A 17,232-nucleotide genomic window follows, 5' to 3' on the forward strand; every position below is an offset into this window, starting at 1 on the left:
CTGCTAGTTTGTTTATTTGGATTTATGTGAATGCAATAATTCAAAATCACAATAAGGAAAATAAACATAAGTTTATATGAGGACATGACACCAAAATTGTTGAATCTATAGCAAATTTTATGTATAAATTATGTATCAGTGAAAGAGAAAAGGTTGAAAATGCCTATTAGATGCATTCCACTATACTACGATACTACTCATAAAATTTCCATATTGTATACATAAACACTCGAAAGTCGAGGGGAGAACAGTCCCAGTGACTCATTCAAGGAACGATACAAATTGCCATCAAAAATTACATTTAGGAAATTAAGACTTCTTAATTACTTATATGATGATGTCGTGTCCGCGTTACCACGGAAAGGGAGTGCAGTAGCTTCTGAGGGTAAAGACCCCTGAGCACCCGAGGGCAGAAGTCTGACTTCTAGCTCATGAAACTCACATTAGCTTGCACAACCCCTTTTTACGGGGAGGGGGCACATTCACACACCTCACAGATAGAACACAGATGAAGATCAACCATGCCCGAACCGGGATTCGAACCCGGGACGCCCAGATCAAGAATTACTTATATGTAATCGATATTAAAGCTTCTCGAGGCAAATTAAAGCGTCTTAATTTACATCTAATGCAATTCATATTTCGATTTAATTGTTCTCATAAATAACTAAACCGATTCAAATAACTAAACAAATTTCGCAATTCAAATGGTAAGATAAGATACAAACAACCAATATTTATTGCTTTTTTTTTTTTCTGGATTCTCGTATACGAAGTATACAAACCAAAGATATTATAATCGTCAAAAAATTCGAACTCAAGATTTTGATGAATCTTCACGTTTCAGACCTCCGCGAGTTCGAAAAACAAGTTTCTTGAATCATCAGACTGCGAACACGATGATTCAAAAACGCTTTGAGCTAGACGAATGAAAATTTGTATGACTCCAAATTTATAAATTTCTATCAAATCTTGAACAAAATCCATTCAGAAGAAGCCTGTTTGTCCGATTGCCAGAATATAAATTAACATAGTAACTACAAAGGAAGAGAGCTAGATGGATAAAATTTGGTATACAGCTTAAACATCTAAAATGTAGATAGGTTTCAAATTTGGAGACAAATCTGTTAACGCTCACTGTATGTTGGTCTCTTCTCTGATAGATAGGATAATTCAAATACGCAATGACTTAAATATGTGAAATCTGGTGATTTCATGACTGCAGTTGTATTTCTGTGTTAAATGTTGGTTTTAATCAGGCGAAAAAGGCATCCAAAACACATATTTTTTTTAGTGTTTTTGTTGTAACCACCTGCCAGTGATTAATCGCCAAATATCTCACTCCAATAGGTTTTTTTTTCTTAAGTATTGTTCGGCAAAGGCGTACAGTTAATAATACACAAATGCATTTCTTGTTGAGTATGTGAGAAAATTTTGGAGATACCATCCCCGCTGATTCTTGACACAAATTGTGATTAAACAGGTGCCGGCAGTTAAAATATAATATGTAGAGACAGCATGGTTTCTCATGCATTTTCTGCTCACTAATGTCTCCTTATTTCCTATTTTCATTTGTTAGGAATCTCTTTAAATCTATCTTTTCTCAGGAATCTTAGAATTTCAACTGAAAAACAATTTCTGCTTATTGAATACAATTTTTATACTCAGAACAAAAAATTTCTCTTTAAGAATTATATATATCTATTGATTTCATTCATAAGAAGGAATATAAACTAAATAAGAAAAAAAAAAGAATGTTTCCCTAATTCTAACTGCAATAGAAATTCTAGGAAGGAAATCGTTCATGGAAAAATAAGAGATTCTCGCATTCGAGTCATTCGTTGTTTTTAAGCTTCTGTTTTGCGAATCCATTTTCTGCTTTGGAGCGAGATATTTTTTAAAAATTCTATTTGGCTTTGGATTTCTTAGCAAGAATACGTCCTTAAAAAGAAATCTTTTCCTGGAAGAGGAGCTTAATATTCAATTTAATATAAGATTTAAAATGCTGGATTTAAAATAAAGACGCATGGGAAAAAATATGAAATATTGACAGGTTTTTGATATCAAGAGTATTGACAAACCATTGCTATTTGATATTTTTTTGAAATAAATTTCTTTGATAATTTATTTAAGTCTTTTTTAAAAAACTAAAAATTTAACTATGCATGGTTGAATATAAAAAGAAATAATAAGTTTAGAATATTTATTTCTGTTCATCGCACTTTTTTCCACGAAACTTCAAGTTCAATTTTTTTAAAAGTGAAATCGTACCATGTGAATAATTTTCTTTAAAAATTTTAGAATGAAATTGTGATAATTTTATTTTTATTTTAAATTTAGAGTCACTTGCAGGTGTACTACTAAAGTTTTATAGTTCAAGTGTATTATTCTTGTGACTTCAAAGAGTAAATTAATAAAAAAAATCAATTAGTTTTATAGTTAATTAATAAATAAATATCAATAAGTTAAATAATCACCTAGACACCAAAAAGAATAATAAGCAGCAGTTATTATGAGTGTCCATTTTCAAATGGAAACGTTCGTAAAAATGTGAAAATGACTGAGTAGCTCGGATATGGGAACTTCCGTGCAGAACATCTTCTAATAAATTCGAAAGAGGACAACTTGTTGCTGTCGTTAAATGCTGCAGTTGCTGCCAGGTAAGCAAGTAAAGTTTCTATAATGAATAAAAAGCGAAATAAATAATGTATATCTTAGAGATAAATTTTTTAAATAGTTAAATAATGGAAAATGAATACTGGAATAGCGATAGGGTTAAAGGTTATTTCATATGTTATCTACAATTTTAATCAAAGAAACTATGCCATGACCATCAGTAAGAGTCATTATTGTAAGATTGTAACCGAATAACACGAATATGATCCCATGTAGAGCAATATAAAATGAATTGCAAAATGTAAAAGAAAAATGTTTGGCTTGTAGTTGAAAGATGCTCCATTTAGGTTCGTCCTCAACAACTATGATCTAAAACATGGGATAAAAATAAATATAAAATGTTGAATCGTTGCATTTAGATTAGAAATAATTTATTGCAAACATATTTAAACAACATATACGGATTTAAACGAAACCCCTTGGAATAAAATTTTGATGAGTGGTTTCATGTAGTTCTGGAAGAAAATATATACAAGGCATCACTTTTTTAGTAAGAAACACCTGTTTTTAATTTCACTAGTTGGGGGTAAACTCAAAACAAACCAAGACGAGGCTTTTAATGTATTGCCAGTGGATCTTCGATTGGCCCAAAGAAGACGAAGTATGAGTGTCTGGCCATAACTCTTAACCAGAAATATAAAGAAAATCGGCAGATCTGATGTGGGCTTCAGAGGAAATAAATGTTACGTAGTTGTTGGTCTAGAAGTACGAATATTTCTTGCTGTAAATAATAAAAATTTTGTACAATTTCTCCTGGGAATTCTTCAGAATAGTATTTCCGTTCTTTTTTATTCGTAAACACCAGCAATGGTCATATGCTGGGCACATTTATAAACGATATTGTTTCATCTCGTAATCACGTAATACATGTTAATATCTCAATGTCTATTTAATTTTCGAATTCATTAAGCAAGAAGGAAACGAAAGGAAGTGCAACACAATACGAAACATTTCGCAGGCATGCACATTTAAATTTATAATGTGTTTGTGTCCTTCATTGTTTATTTATTCCTCTGGAAATTTGAAAATAATAGTTTTAATCTATATTCGTTTTTGACGCAAGCCAATTACTATTACCGTTTTAAGATACGAATGAGTCTAATTCCCGTTTTTTTATTTATTTAAATGAGCCCATTCATTTTTCTGGCATATATTTTAAAGGTACATTCGAAACATAAAATCGGAGAACTAAATTCGTCTCATTCAATTGATGCTACCAATTACTTAAGTCACTCAGCTTATACGCTAATGGTTTAAGTTATCAGTTGCAACGAAACGGAGATATGACTATTGTTACGTTAAAGCATACGAAGGGCAAACTGGAACGTAGGGTAAAAAAAGTATCAAGGTATTGAATCATTCAAAATCTCGAATCTTGCCTCCTTTCCTCCGATTTTCTATTTATATTATACGAATCTTTTTATGCATTAATAAGACTCTCAAAATAATCGGTATACATTCAGATCTATCTTCACTTCACAGCGTCAAGATCAACGAAGAGTCAATAAAAACAAGTTATTTATTGCCTCTTCTTTACAATAAAAAATAGTCTTTGTTTATATTGTCTTTATTTTTATTGTAAGAGACAATAAAACAAATTCCACGAAGCACTTACCAACCCGATCTTCATCCTACTTTTCAGTTAACCTGATATCCTATGACAGTAACAGCTTTTTATTCAAATTATTATGAAATGAAAAAACTACATAATTTGTGTAATGCTGTGAGAATGGTTTCCTACATTATTCAAAAAATAAGCAGTTTTAATTGTTAATAAAATATAAGTTGATGCCCATAATTATTATTCCAGAATTCCTTTGTAAGATTATCACCTGTATTTAGAAGGTAAAAATATGAACTATTTCAGATTTCTTATGAATAACACATTAGAGATAGGCTCATTTAGTTTGGCCATATACACATTTATAACTTCAGTTGTAGAAAGCTCAGACGTAAACTCAGTTAATTTATTAAAATTCCGTAACAATAGTACAGAGAAATACAATATAGAAATATTAAAATTTGCTTTATGTATCAGATAAATATATTCAAATTTTTTGCTGTAATTAGAATTCAGTATAAACTTTTAGGTGAAACTTACTTGTATGACGATAAAAACGAAGATCAGTGGTATGCAAAGGACTGCTAGAAATGGCGAAACGACAAAAACAACTACCAACAAAGCTGGTACTCTAAATATAGCCATGAGCCAAACATAAAACGTTTCAGGAATCTTCTCATCTGCATAGTGGAAATCAGCATCGAAACTGAAAACAGAATTTCAAAAATTTTGCTTTATGAAGGCATAATAAGTAAATAGAAGGAATGATTTACACAGTAAAGTGAAAAGTATTTACCATAGAATCTGTGGCTGCAAACTATTCATATTAGTAGAAAAAGGAATTATTGGTCGTTCTCATTGATGCTATACTACAGAATCAAAGAAGACAGTGCAATTTGGACCGAAGAAATATTTAGCGTTGCTGCTTTAAAGCATCATAACTGGGGACTTCGCGGCCCAGCTCACAATGGCAAAGAGAGAGATATCGTTTCTTTTTAAAAGACTACCTAGTGTGATATTTGTCTTAACAATGACGATTTTCTACTTAGCTTAACAATAAAGATTTTCATTGCGAGATCTTTGACAGAATTATCAGGAATCTCTTATATCATCTGTCTCATTTGTGACCAAAAGCAATACATCGTGTTCGGGCATAGAGAGTATGAGATCCATAATATAATCCCGTATTGGGGAACGTCGTATTTAAAGAATATTCACGACAATTAAAAAAACAATTCAAAGCCCCATCATGAATAAAATACATGTAATGTTATTGTGGTAAGTAAAGCATCAAGAAAAAGACAGTGCACATTTGTTCGAGAAACGAGCTGTATAAAGCGTTGAAGTAAAAGATGAGTTGATACCAGCCAACCACTAAGTGCATGGAGAACTCAATTACATTTTGAAACAATGATCATTAATGCCATCCCAGCAGCTAACTTCTCTCGAATGTTGTGTTTTTAACAATAGTAATTATTTGCGAGTTAAGGTCCAAGAACATCTATTGTTTATCTTGCTGCGTACCATCCTTCCTATTTCTTATTTCAAGACCTCTCGAGCACTTTGTATAAATCTGATATGGGATTTATAATTATGGTACGATAAAGTAATATATTTGAGTAATAGTTACCTGTGAATGATTTTTTGAATTGGTTTCATCTCTAAAGCTGTTTGTGAAGCCCTCACAATTCTGGTAAGCAACCAAGTATGGAGTTTGTCTGATGCTGTCGTTGAAGTTGCAAAAATTATCAATCCACAAATGATGGTGAGAAAAACTACAAAAATAAAATATAAGTAATTTATTATATATTAACGAAATGTATTGCATATTTGCGATAACTCTAATTCTTCATGTCGTGTGCATTCTCTGCCTTTTTTTTTATTTAAAAATGAAGTAAAACAATATAATCATTCTAAGTTATCCTTTTTGGCAACAATTAAATCTGATTTCATGATACGAATCTGATTCAAATTCCCTTACAGATGTTTAGAAGTACAGATTTTACCTTACCCAAATTTTACTGCAAAGGAATTCTTCAAATAAGGATTATACATCAAGGATAGATTAAACGAAATCATTTCAGTTCTGAAGAAGAATCTTAAATATAAGAATGAGTAATACAAGAAGTTGGGTAAAGCATCCACATCTTATAAACATATTAATGTGATAATCTGAATGTTCTTCACAACATTTCGAACCTATAATAAATTTTATCGCCTAATATTCGATTTATTTAAGATTTTTGAAATAATTTAACCTCATGATGAGAATATTAAAACTACTTTGAATAGGCTTGAATTTTTTTCTTCTGAATTTCATCTTTTAAGACTACCGATAGGATATTTAGAGCTTGTAAAATATTTTGTAATTTGTTAAGTTTTTCAGTGATACTACATCTGAATTCGTGTGATACCAAATTAATTAATCATATAAATGAAGCCTCAGATCAGGAAAAAGGATAGTTACATAAATTATTCACTTGAATTGTGGCTTAAAAGAAGTTTTCCTTGAAAACTGAATATTTGGTAGTAAATATATTATGAAAGTCTTCTATTCAAAAAGTTTTAGCACAATACAAATCGTAGAAGTAAGGAAGAACTATGTAGAATGAATACTGATGAATACATATTCCTAAAAGTTCGAAAACAAAACAAAAAAATGATGCAAATGAAATAAGCAACTCTTATTTAACCTCTTTTACCGAAAATGTCAAATTTGTGCTGGTAGTTATCATATTTTATACATCAGGCTATAAGTGATCCAAATCGAATTTATCTGTTTTGATGGTACCAAAAATTACAGACTGTCCAACAAAACCACCTAACCTAGCATCCAGTGATTATCATCTATACCACTTACTGTGACGTCACGTAAACAGAAAAACGATGCACGAATCACTGGATTTGAGCCATTTTCAATTATCATAACATTTTCTATTAAAAGATGTTAGAACTTTAAAATAAGATTATAAAAAATAAAGGCTAATGAATTTTATATATACAGTGTTTTGCACTAACAGTAATTCATATTCATATGATTTTATAAATCAAAGAATTTATGCATATAATCAATACTTCAATTAGTTTTAATTAATTATTCTTATTATCTGTGGTGATATCTTAATGTGCATATTCTTCGATTCCAAAGTATTCGGTACCCAGTGCAAAATTATTGTGACTCCCACCTTATGTGTATCGTATATTGGTATATGTGCTGAATCCTGAATAGGGTCAAAATACTCAATTATTTTTTTTTGATGTAATATGCATTTAAAATGAAGCAGAAGATAAAAAATTGTATGGGATTGACACACTGTTATTTCATCTCACTTAACCCTAAATTGATTGTTTGGGCACTTTCAGACATAAGATGCTTATAATTCAATGGCGAGGAAAAAGTTAAAGAATTACGCTTAGAATGAATCTAGAGGATGAAATCTATAAGTTCAAAATAAGAAATAAGAAATCAGGGAAACTTATATTATACACAGGGTCCTACATGCTCGGAGTCCCTCTGGAGCCGGTCCTGGTTTGTTATTTTCAATAAAAAATTGAGGTAAATCAAGAGTAAATTTATATGAAAATAATACTGATTTCTCTATATTTCACTTACTCTGAAAACAAATAAACCCAGTATATATAAGAAGACTATCTGTAGAACTTTTTGTTCCATCGTGACGATCTGTCCATTCACTCAGCCAGACACCACTAGCCACCTAATCATAGAGAAGTGATCTTGAGAGGCATGGATAAGAATGAAATTATAATGTGAGAGAGGAGAACAAATTCAATTGTAAAAGTAATACATTTTATGAATTTTAGAACAAGCTTACTTCACAAGCACAAGCTAATCCAGCAATCAAAATTGAGACTGTAGCCAAAGAAAACCCTATCGTTTTGAGAAAATCTGTAATTTTATAGAAAAAGCCCTAAAATAAAAATAAAAAAAAATGTATAATAAGAAAAAAACTTCACGACAAAACAACTTTTGAAACATTTTTTTTCAGTAATTAATTACCTTCGAATAAACAGTTATTTCATCTGTCACCAAATGTTCTGGCTCAATTTTTGCTGGGGAGACCGTTGTCGAATACCATAAATCGCTCTGTTTCCCAAATTTATTATGAAACCTAAAATATTCATAAATTAAATTTCAAACCAAGTACTATGATAAACAAGTACACTTAACTCTCCATTTACACGGATTTCGAATTGTATGATTTCCATTTAACATATTTAATCAAATGGGAAAGAACTTGAAATTACTTTTTGAATCTACACTAAGAATATATCAGGAGAGAGCTGCCATTTTCGAACTTTGATCAGAGGACGGGAATGATTCCAGAGTCGGCATTCTACTTTACGAACTTCCCCGGGCAAAACTAGCTTAGTAATGTATTACTAAAGGTGTCATATTAAATTCTCGCCACACCTCCACTCCTACACGTAGCACGATAGATCTTCGGAGGAAACAGGGATCTAGAATCTGCAACTTCAAAGCCATAACTCTATTTTAAGGTCACCGTGTACCCTCATTCGCCCACGCTAAATTCACTGAGCTTGGACAGATGTAGAAGAAGTATTGTAGATAAGGCCCTTTTAGATGAATAACTTGGCGATTTTTTTCTTGAAAATTTTAACTGGAATATAATTAAAAGTGAAAAAATTAAAAGATAATCTTATATTACGACTTTCATACAGCTCGCCTGTAAAATATCTGCCAAAAACTTAAATGCAGGTAGAGAGATCCGAAATAAGCAGATTTTATAATGGAATGTATGAGTTGAAATGGTGGGTCTAAGTGCTACCACGTAAAAAAGAAAGACAATATCCGGAGAAATAAACAACTTAATAATGAAAGATTCTATGCTCCATTAAAATGACATGGATTAGTATTCATTAGAAAACACTCAAAGCGTCTCGCATATAATTCTAGCAGCTATTGGTTGTCTGGTCCTTAAGTCTTCAACGGAATTTTTAGTTTTTGTCCTGAAAAAGAAATTCATACACGCGACATTTGGTGATTGGAGTAGAAAATAGACCGATCCGCCCTGTCAGGATACTTAATGTTAACACATCAGTAACATCATTATTTACACATTTATTGCTTAATCTTAACACATATTAATAATGTTAATGTGTTTTAAAATAATGTGTTTCTTTTTTACTCCCATATGTGTCGTAAGTAACTTAAATCTCTTGCTGTACATCCTTTGAGTAACTGTTCCAAATATTTTTTATCCGACTCGTACATAAAACAAAAGTTGGCGAGTTCCGATTCGTATTTCGATACGAACTGTCGAACTATACAAAATTCGCTCGGGAAATGATGATTAATGGCAGCAGACCGCTTTGGGCTGCTGCAGCAGCCTCTACCACTTCAACGCCCTCCCCCCATTTTCTATTAAAAATCTACTTTTTCTGTCCCCTAAGCCTGTTTTTACAGTTTCGCTAGATATTTTAAAGACATTCTCTATAAGGAGCTCTCATTATACTTTAAGAATATGAATTACAAAAACAATCTGACGCTGAGTAATTTAATAATACATTCTAACGAGGAAAACATAAATGTAAGCATTCTATTAATAAGAAAAGATAAATAAAGTTAAAGAATTTTAGGCATTTTTAAAATTTTTTAATAGATATTAAGTAAAATATAGGACGGGTTATTGAATGTTTATTTTCAAATACATTCTCTGATTCCTTGTTTCATGACGCGTCCATCCTTCATCACTAAAATGAAAGGTGTAACGCTGCCTCATATGGAATTTTCCGATATACAGCATTGCTCTCTTCAAAGTTGAATGAGCTGTAATTATCAGGAGTAACGAGTAGATGGTGAGTTCGAGACTCGTATTTATCAAATAGCCACTGGCATTAACCTGTAGGGGTTAAACATCTTTCATGAATGTTTAGTTGAGGTTTGGAGGCGGTTCAAAATTAAGAGGTGTGTTCCCATGTACCCCTACAATAGTTGGTGAATCAAACTAGAGACCCCTATGGTTTCAAGATGAACTGATTGCACGATACAGAAATTTCAAAAAATCCAATCTTCTAAGTGAATTTCATTTAGACCATAATGGATCATACGTACAATTCTGTATCTCCTTCTTTCTCTGAGTGGTGGAAATCTTTCGTAGTTGTACTAATGGATTGGTATTCAACAAAATGGCCCTGCTTCTCCTTTAGTTGAGCGTATGTTCCCTGCTCCACGATGCGTCCATCCTTCATTACCAAAATGAAATCTACGAGAGGTAAAAATTCTTCTCGCGCTGTGGTAAGAATTCTAGTCTGAAAAATAATAAGAATTTGCAAATTAAATGTTAATTTAGGCATGAATGTTTGTTCTTAAACCAAGCCTATTTTTAAAGTTGAAGTCCGTGTTGATATTATTCGATCCTTAAAATCCATTGACATTTTAACTCTTTTGCCTCGGGTTATAGCATTGAATATAAAATATTATTTCTTTGCAAAAACCTTCTCACTTATTTGAAAAGTTGAGTATATAGATTAAAAACAGCAGGCGATTTTGTTCAGGGGAAGTAAATGTTTTCTTTTTACTTTTTCTACATGTTCAATTATAAGCCAACATTTATGGTAAAATTGCAGACTTTTTCTAGCTTTCGAATGTATTTTTTAGTCTGAAATTTGGTACAACTGTTTTGATCAAAATACCACCCAAAATTTAAGTTTGGATTTTTTGATATTTTAGATGCAGGTTTTCATTTATTTCATGAATTAAAATGGATATTTTCATAATTCTAGAAATGTTTTGTAAGTAAATATTAATGTAAATGATGAAAGGTTTATAATTTTTCTATAAAATTTCGCTAGAACTACAACTGATAGATTGCAGATACTGCTAAAGTTTTTTTTAATTCTTTATATCTGAAGTAAATCAAAAACATTCTTTCATTTTATCAAAGTGTTTAAAATATAAAAATAAAAAAAGAGAAAAAACTTTTTATTAATACTTTAATATATTTTAGACACATTTAGAGGAGAATACTAATTTATATTTAGAGTATCTGAAAAATAGCTTTTTCAATGCTTGTATGAGCGTGACTTTGCTTTTTTAGTATAGTTAAATTAGAGACAGAAAAAAAAAGGAATAAGCAACCTTTAATTTTAGGAGACCACTTCGACCGATAACTCTATGCCATAAATGTTCGGCTAAAGATGCGTCTAAGTTTCTGAGAGGATTATCAAGGAGGTAGACATCCGCATTCTGGTACACTGCACGAGCAAGTTCTACTTTCAGTTTCTGATTTTGAGACAGATGAATACCCTGTAAAGAACAAAATTCTTCCATCATTTCAATTCCTGATTTTTCGATAGAACTGTCTACGAACTCTTTTAGAAAAGAAGAATTGCAGTGCAACTGATATTAATAATGTTTTTCATAGAATCTACAGCTGCAATCCATTCATACTGGTACAATATGGAAATATTACTCGACCACGTTGAATTTTTATTAGAGAGATGATAACTATGTCGTTCATGCCACACGTATTTAAAGATATTTTTGTAATTGGTAGCCGTGGGGATTTTTTACAGTCCATTATGGTGAAGATAGGTCTATTGCACACTACGGAAGTCTCCTGTTACTGCGTTTATTTTGCCTATGGGAACATATATATGCATTAAGAGATATTTTTGACAGAATATGGGAAACTTATAAATGCAATACTTCAAATGTTTCTGGAAGTAACGTGATAACAAGTCTAAGAAGTAGGGATACAATCTCCCAGGTTCCCAATCAATTCCTTGCTGGAAATACATTACGTTTTAAAAGAGTTTACAAAAGATTAGTTTTCTTTCTAATGAAAGATCCTTGTGAAATTGCAATATTTATTTTGTTTTGCTGCTATGAGTGAATTTTGACCAAAGAGTGTATGAAAAATATCATTCGTCTTTCTGTGTATTTTCCTCTTTTTCTAATTGCTTGAGTTCGTAAACACTTTTTTTTCTATTAAAAAAATTGACTTATATTAATGACTTTAAATAGATAAATGTGAGCGTCAAAATTACCTTTTGTCCAATCTCAGTTTCTTCTCCTGCTGGCAAATTATCAATATCTGGGAGCAATGCACAGGCTTCTAATGTTTTCCGGTACAATTTTTCATCCTTAGATTTCAAAAATAAAATATTTTTCTCAACTGTGGCATTCTGAATCCAAGGTTCTTCTCCAACATATGATATTTCCCCCTTAAATGAGGACAAAGAATAAATCTTTTTCATGATGTATTAATTTAATGTAATATAAATTTTTGGGAAAGAACGAAATGTAACAGCTGATCTTTATAAATATAAATAAAGGAACTTCAACTCAGATTAGAAAGATTTTTTAAATTTTCAAAGGGGCTGAAGATCTTCAAATTGTTACAACTTTCATAATATAAATATAAATTTGTTCAGAATAAATTTTTTATAGTAAATGTGTTATTGGAACAAATGGTTATATTCTGATTTTACAAACAAGTTTATATGGAATCTGAAAGACGCTATTTGTATATATTTTAGAATCCTTGACCTATACGGAACAATATATATAAAAATACGTGATCTGTCATAATATTTTTTTATTTAAAATTTTTTTAAATAAAAACAATAAAGAAAGTAAAACTAGTTTTTTTGCAGTATCTAAAATGTTAAATATCTTACATACTGATTGTAAAAAAGGTCATCAAAATTATTTAATTGAACCATTTGACAATCTAAATTGTTCGTCCAAGCGTTTTTCTTTTATTGCTATAATTTGTATTGCTTTCTTGTCATATTTCTCAATCTGCATAGCATTAATGGTAAACATGATTATAAATAAATAAATAAATAAATAAATATTTAACCTATCAAGTAACTCTTACTATATAAAATATTTTTGTTCCCCTTTTTAAATGAATATATTTAATGTGGACAATTCACGACTTCTTAATGAATGTTTTTTTTATATTTTTAAAGAATTTTTTACGCTTTCTTAACCAGTGCTGTATAAATGGTATTTATGGTTGTTAAAATATCCCTGTTATTAGAAAAAAGAGGCAGCAGATTATTTTCAAAACTGAATTATGAGAAAATTACGTAAAAAAGCAATTTAAATTATTCTTGTTGTACATATTTCGTAGACAATCACTAATTCTTGAATAACTGCAAGAATTTTTGTTAGCGTGTCTCTTAACATTGGTATCGTGACACCAAAGTAATTGTTCTGGCTCAAAAGGCTGATTCACAATAACATCACAGCTGTGCTTTGTAGAGCCCTCATTGGATCCATTGTTCTAAGAGATACAATTAATTCGAAACAGTATATCGAGAAAATACTTCATCAATATTAGAATTGAATCATTAATCATGAAATGTGTGGGTATTCCATTAGCAATGTTGTTGTCAAATTCATACTTTCTAGCGCTAGGTCATTGCTGGAATGGTAGTCATTTCAAGAACATTGTCTTTTGTGTTTCATTTTCTAACATGTTTTGATAGCTTTTGAATCTGGAAAGCCAGACGATAGAGCAAAAAAGATTTGTTAAAAGCAGTAGTTATTCGGTAGAATACAAAGAAGTGTAGAAACAAAAATTCCTGACTTCAATCATTAATCTCCTGCAAGAATGACTTAAATAGTTGTCATAGCTTTCTTGTTAACCAACTCAGTTTAAAAATATCATTCTTTTTCTTAGCATCATGTAAAAATCGAACTAATCCAATATGTTAATGCTACTGAAACTAAGAATTTATTTCTTTTGTTTCTCTCTTGATTGTACGAGCTCAGGTCACTTCATATACTTCATATTCATGACTGAATCATATACTTCAGGTTCATGTACTTGCTTCAGGTCAAGTATTTTTATTCTTATTTTATATTTGCACCACTCATTTCATTGTTTCTGCAGTGTATTGTATTGACGAGTTTTATAACAGCAAATAAAAATTATTCAGAGTATGAAATATATATATATTAACTGCTCTAAGATTTTTTTTACTACCCATTAAATGACTGCAACTAAAAGTGTTAAAGTTAGTATTTAAATACGTCCAGTACAAAGATTTCTACTATGATATTTTAAAAGTTATTGTTTATATTTTTTTAAACTTTATTATTACTTTATGTAGTATTGAAGTTATACGTGATTGCATATAAATAAATATCCAGCATATAACATATGAGTTTACTATTGTAGGTATTGATTTTGTTCTTTTTGAGTAACTGGATACGAAAATATACCCAGTTATTACTAAGCTTTGTTTTCATAAATGTTTATTAAGTTACCACTCTTATTCTGTTTTGTTGTATCTTTAATTCACGTTATACTAATGACAAAGGTAGCAGTTGATAAATAAAAATAATAAGCATTTACCAAAACATCTACTATCAACATATTAAGACTTTTTTCCCCTTTCCAAATGACTATATCCGAAAATTCAGAAAGTACCCAATTTCCGAATTTTTTTCTCTCGTTTAATTGCAATCTCTAGTATTTATTTCAATGCTAGTACTATTAATCCCTGCAGTATCAAAGTACATATGAACATTTGAGCAAATATGTATCTATTACTGTTAGCATTTTTTTCTTATCTTTTAAATGAATATTTCCTGAAAGTACTTACATTAACACAAGCCATCCCATCTGTTTTGTGCATTTCACCTAATAGAGCTCGCAATAAAGACGATTTACCACTCCTTGTTTCGCCCACGACTGCAATCAAAGAACCTTTCGGAATGCGCAGATTTAGGTACTTGAGACAGGGAATGTCCATTCCCTCCCAAGAAAAAGAAGCGTTGGTCAGTAGGATGCTATTTCCTGAAATGGTAACGCTTAATTAAAAGACGTTTTACGCATTAACCAGCCGCATTTATCCATGGAATTGTTTCTTCCTTCTTAGGATCTCTCAACTTCGCTATGCTCTAAGTTAATCTGGCAGAAACTAACCTTTGGATCTTCTTCAGTTAGGTTCTCCGCATAGAGGATACAACTGAAGATTAAACGGATGGAATGTGTTAAATTAAATCACGACATAATACATTTTAAAAGCTCAGTTAATCTGAGAGTAAATTAGATAAAATATAAAAGTTGATTTTGGAAAAATATCCAAAATGGCGATTTAAAAAGTTTTCACTACGAGCGTGATAATTTAATCTTAAGTGACATAGTAGAAATATTACATTATATTTTTTCATCAAAACAAAGACTTATACTAAATATCTACTTAAAGGGAAGATTTTAACAGAAAATCACCAATGTTTTTTCCCTCATTCAAATTATATTCTTTTTTTCAATTTTTATTAGAAGAGATAGCTCGAATGCTTTGAATATATTTATCCTTAAATAATTCTCATTTTACTTAAAATTCTCGAAATATTCATATTGATTGTCAGTTTCAAAACAATATTGATGATTTGTTGGATATGCATTAATTAGATTAGACAGTAATAGAATGGTAAATATTGGAAGAATAGTTAGAATAAATATTAATATTGTTAGATAAATTTGTCTTGAATCTACACTGTGCTATTTTGAGAGGGATTTTGAAATTTTATGCTGAATTCAGATGACGGGTATTACATCTGAAAAGATTCCCCTCTCCTCATTTCTGAACATGAACGGAAGGAAGTCTAATATACTTTCAGGTACACATTATATCCACTAAGGTTTAACTTCTAATTTATACCAAATCCGCGTACATTGAAGTAACAGGTGTTTGAATGTGGGGTTCTTCAACCCATAAGCTAAGACTCAGCTACCAAGTCGGGGAAGACTACTCTGTCTCATTCGACACACTCCAGAACTTAGCTGTGAATCCTTCAAGCATTCATGCCGGTTGCTAACTGTTTATAAAAGTTGTCTTAAATGCAAGCTCTACATCAAAGCTGCATCAGTCAATAACGAATGGAATATCAGCTTTAAATAACTCATCTGATGACCTAGGTTTGATCATGTGGCTTTTGCTACAAGCGGCGTTTCTGATAACCATAAGTGCATAAAATGTTGCAGAAAGTTTTAATAGTAGAATATGGAGCGTGAGATCACAGAAGATCAAGCGTAAAGCTGGTACATGTTGAATTTGCCATTCTGACTGGTGTGGAGGCTTGGAGATAAGCATTCCAAACATTCTTATTCTTTAATATTGGTTAAAATTACGAATTCATTTCGGAAATAGCTCTCTTATAGCTTTAAGAACGACCAAATTGTGTTTATTGGAAGTTTTGCCTGAAAGCAAGTACCTTGAGTATCTTCATCGACGGAAATATTGGAAAGCTCGGATGTTTCCAAGAAACGCTGAATTCTTTTTGTTGATGATAACCCCTGAAAGAAAATATTTATTCACAGATAATAAAAAGGAAAAGAATGTAATATTTAAAGGCATCGCATTCTTATATATTAAAAGTGATATCATTTAATGTACCTGAATAAAATGAGCAAGAAGATGAAGAATATTTCTAAAAGGTGTTCTCATCAACCATATCAGATAAAATGAAACAAATACTGTTTTCACATCCATAGAATTTCCCATTAGGATGTAGGCACTGAAAGTTATCAATGAGACCTAAATAAAAGAAAGATTTATTTGTATGAAAAGTTTTAATGATATCCGATTTTTAAGTTAGAAATTAAGAAACATTTTCTCAATTGTTATACAATCGCAATACTTTGAGGTTTCTCCTGGACAGAGTTAATATTTGTGAAAATTTTTGTATGAACTCCTCTTCATCTGCGTCTTTACAGCTAATTCTTATCAGCCAGCAGTTTTAATGGTGTGAATCTTTGACAGATGGAAAATAAAATCGTCAGCTTTTGTTGATATAAACAGAAGTTCTGCTGTTTTTATATTTTTGAGCAATAAAATAATTATCCCAAGAAGATAAAAATAAGTAGTGCCATTTTTAACAACAACAACAAAAAATGTTATAAAAAATTCCTCTTATTAGAAGCTGCTGATTTTTTTGTAGAATTAAACTGCTATAGGATCTAAAGAAACATTAATAAATTTTATATATA

General features: G+C 30.8%; 1 protein-coding gene across 2 annotated transcripts in view; it reads right to left on the reverse strand.

Annotated features, from left to right (window-relative positions):
- The window catches only part of LOC129958864 (multidrug resistance-associated protein 1-like), a 58,340-nt gene that overhangs the window by 13,342 nt on the left and 27,766 nt on the right, over nt 1–17,232 (reverse strand). For both annotated transcript variants that reach the window (XM_056071586.1, XM_056071585.1), the window contains 12 exons: nt 16,640–16,780; nt 16,458–16,539; nt 14,843–15,036; nt 12,269–12,445; nt 11,358–11,525; nt 10,332–10,528; nt 8,256–8,367; nt 8,071–8,166; nt 7,851–7,953; nt 5,868–6,012; nt 4,778–4,943; nt 2,478–2,677 (listed from right to left, as the gene is read on the reverse strand). In XM_056071586.1, the coding sequence (XP_055927561.1) occupies nt 2,478–2,677; nt 4,778–4,943; nt 5,868–6,012; nt 7,851–7,953; nt 8,071–8,166; nt 8,256–8,367; nt 10,332–10,528; nt 11,358–11,525; nt 12,269–12,445; nt 14,843–15,036; nt 16,458–16,539; nt 16,640–16,780 (1,781 nt within the window). The remainder of the gene's footprint in view (nt 1–2,477; nt 2,678–4,777; nt 4,944–5,867; nt 6,013–7,850; nt 7,954–8,070; nt 8,167–8,255; nt 8,368–10,331; nt 10,529–11,357; nt 11,526–12,268; nt 12,446–14,842; nt 15,037–16,457; nt 16,540–16,639; nt 16,781–17,232) is intronic.

The sequence above is a fragment of the Argiope bruennichi genome, chromosome X1 (genome assembly GCF_947563725.1).
Source record: "Argiope bruennichi chromosome X1, qqArgBrue1.1, whole genome shotgun sequence".
Classification (NCBI taxonomy): Eukaryota; Metazoa; Arthropoda; class Arachnida; order Araneae; family Araneidae; genus Argiope; species Argiope bruennichi.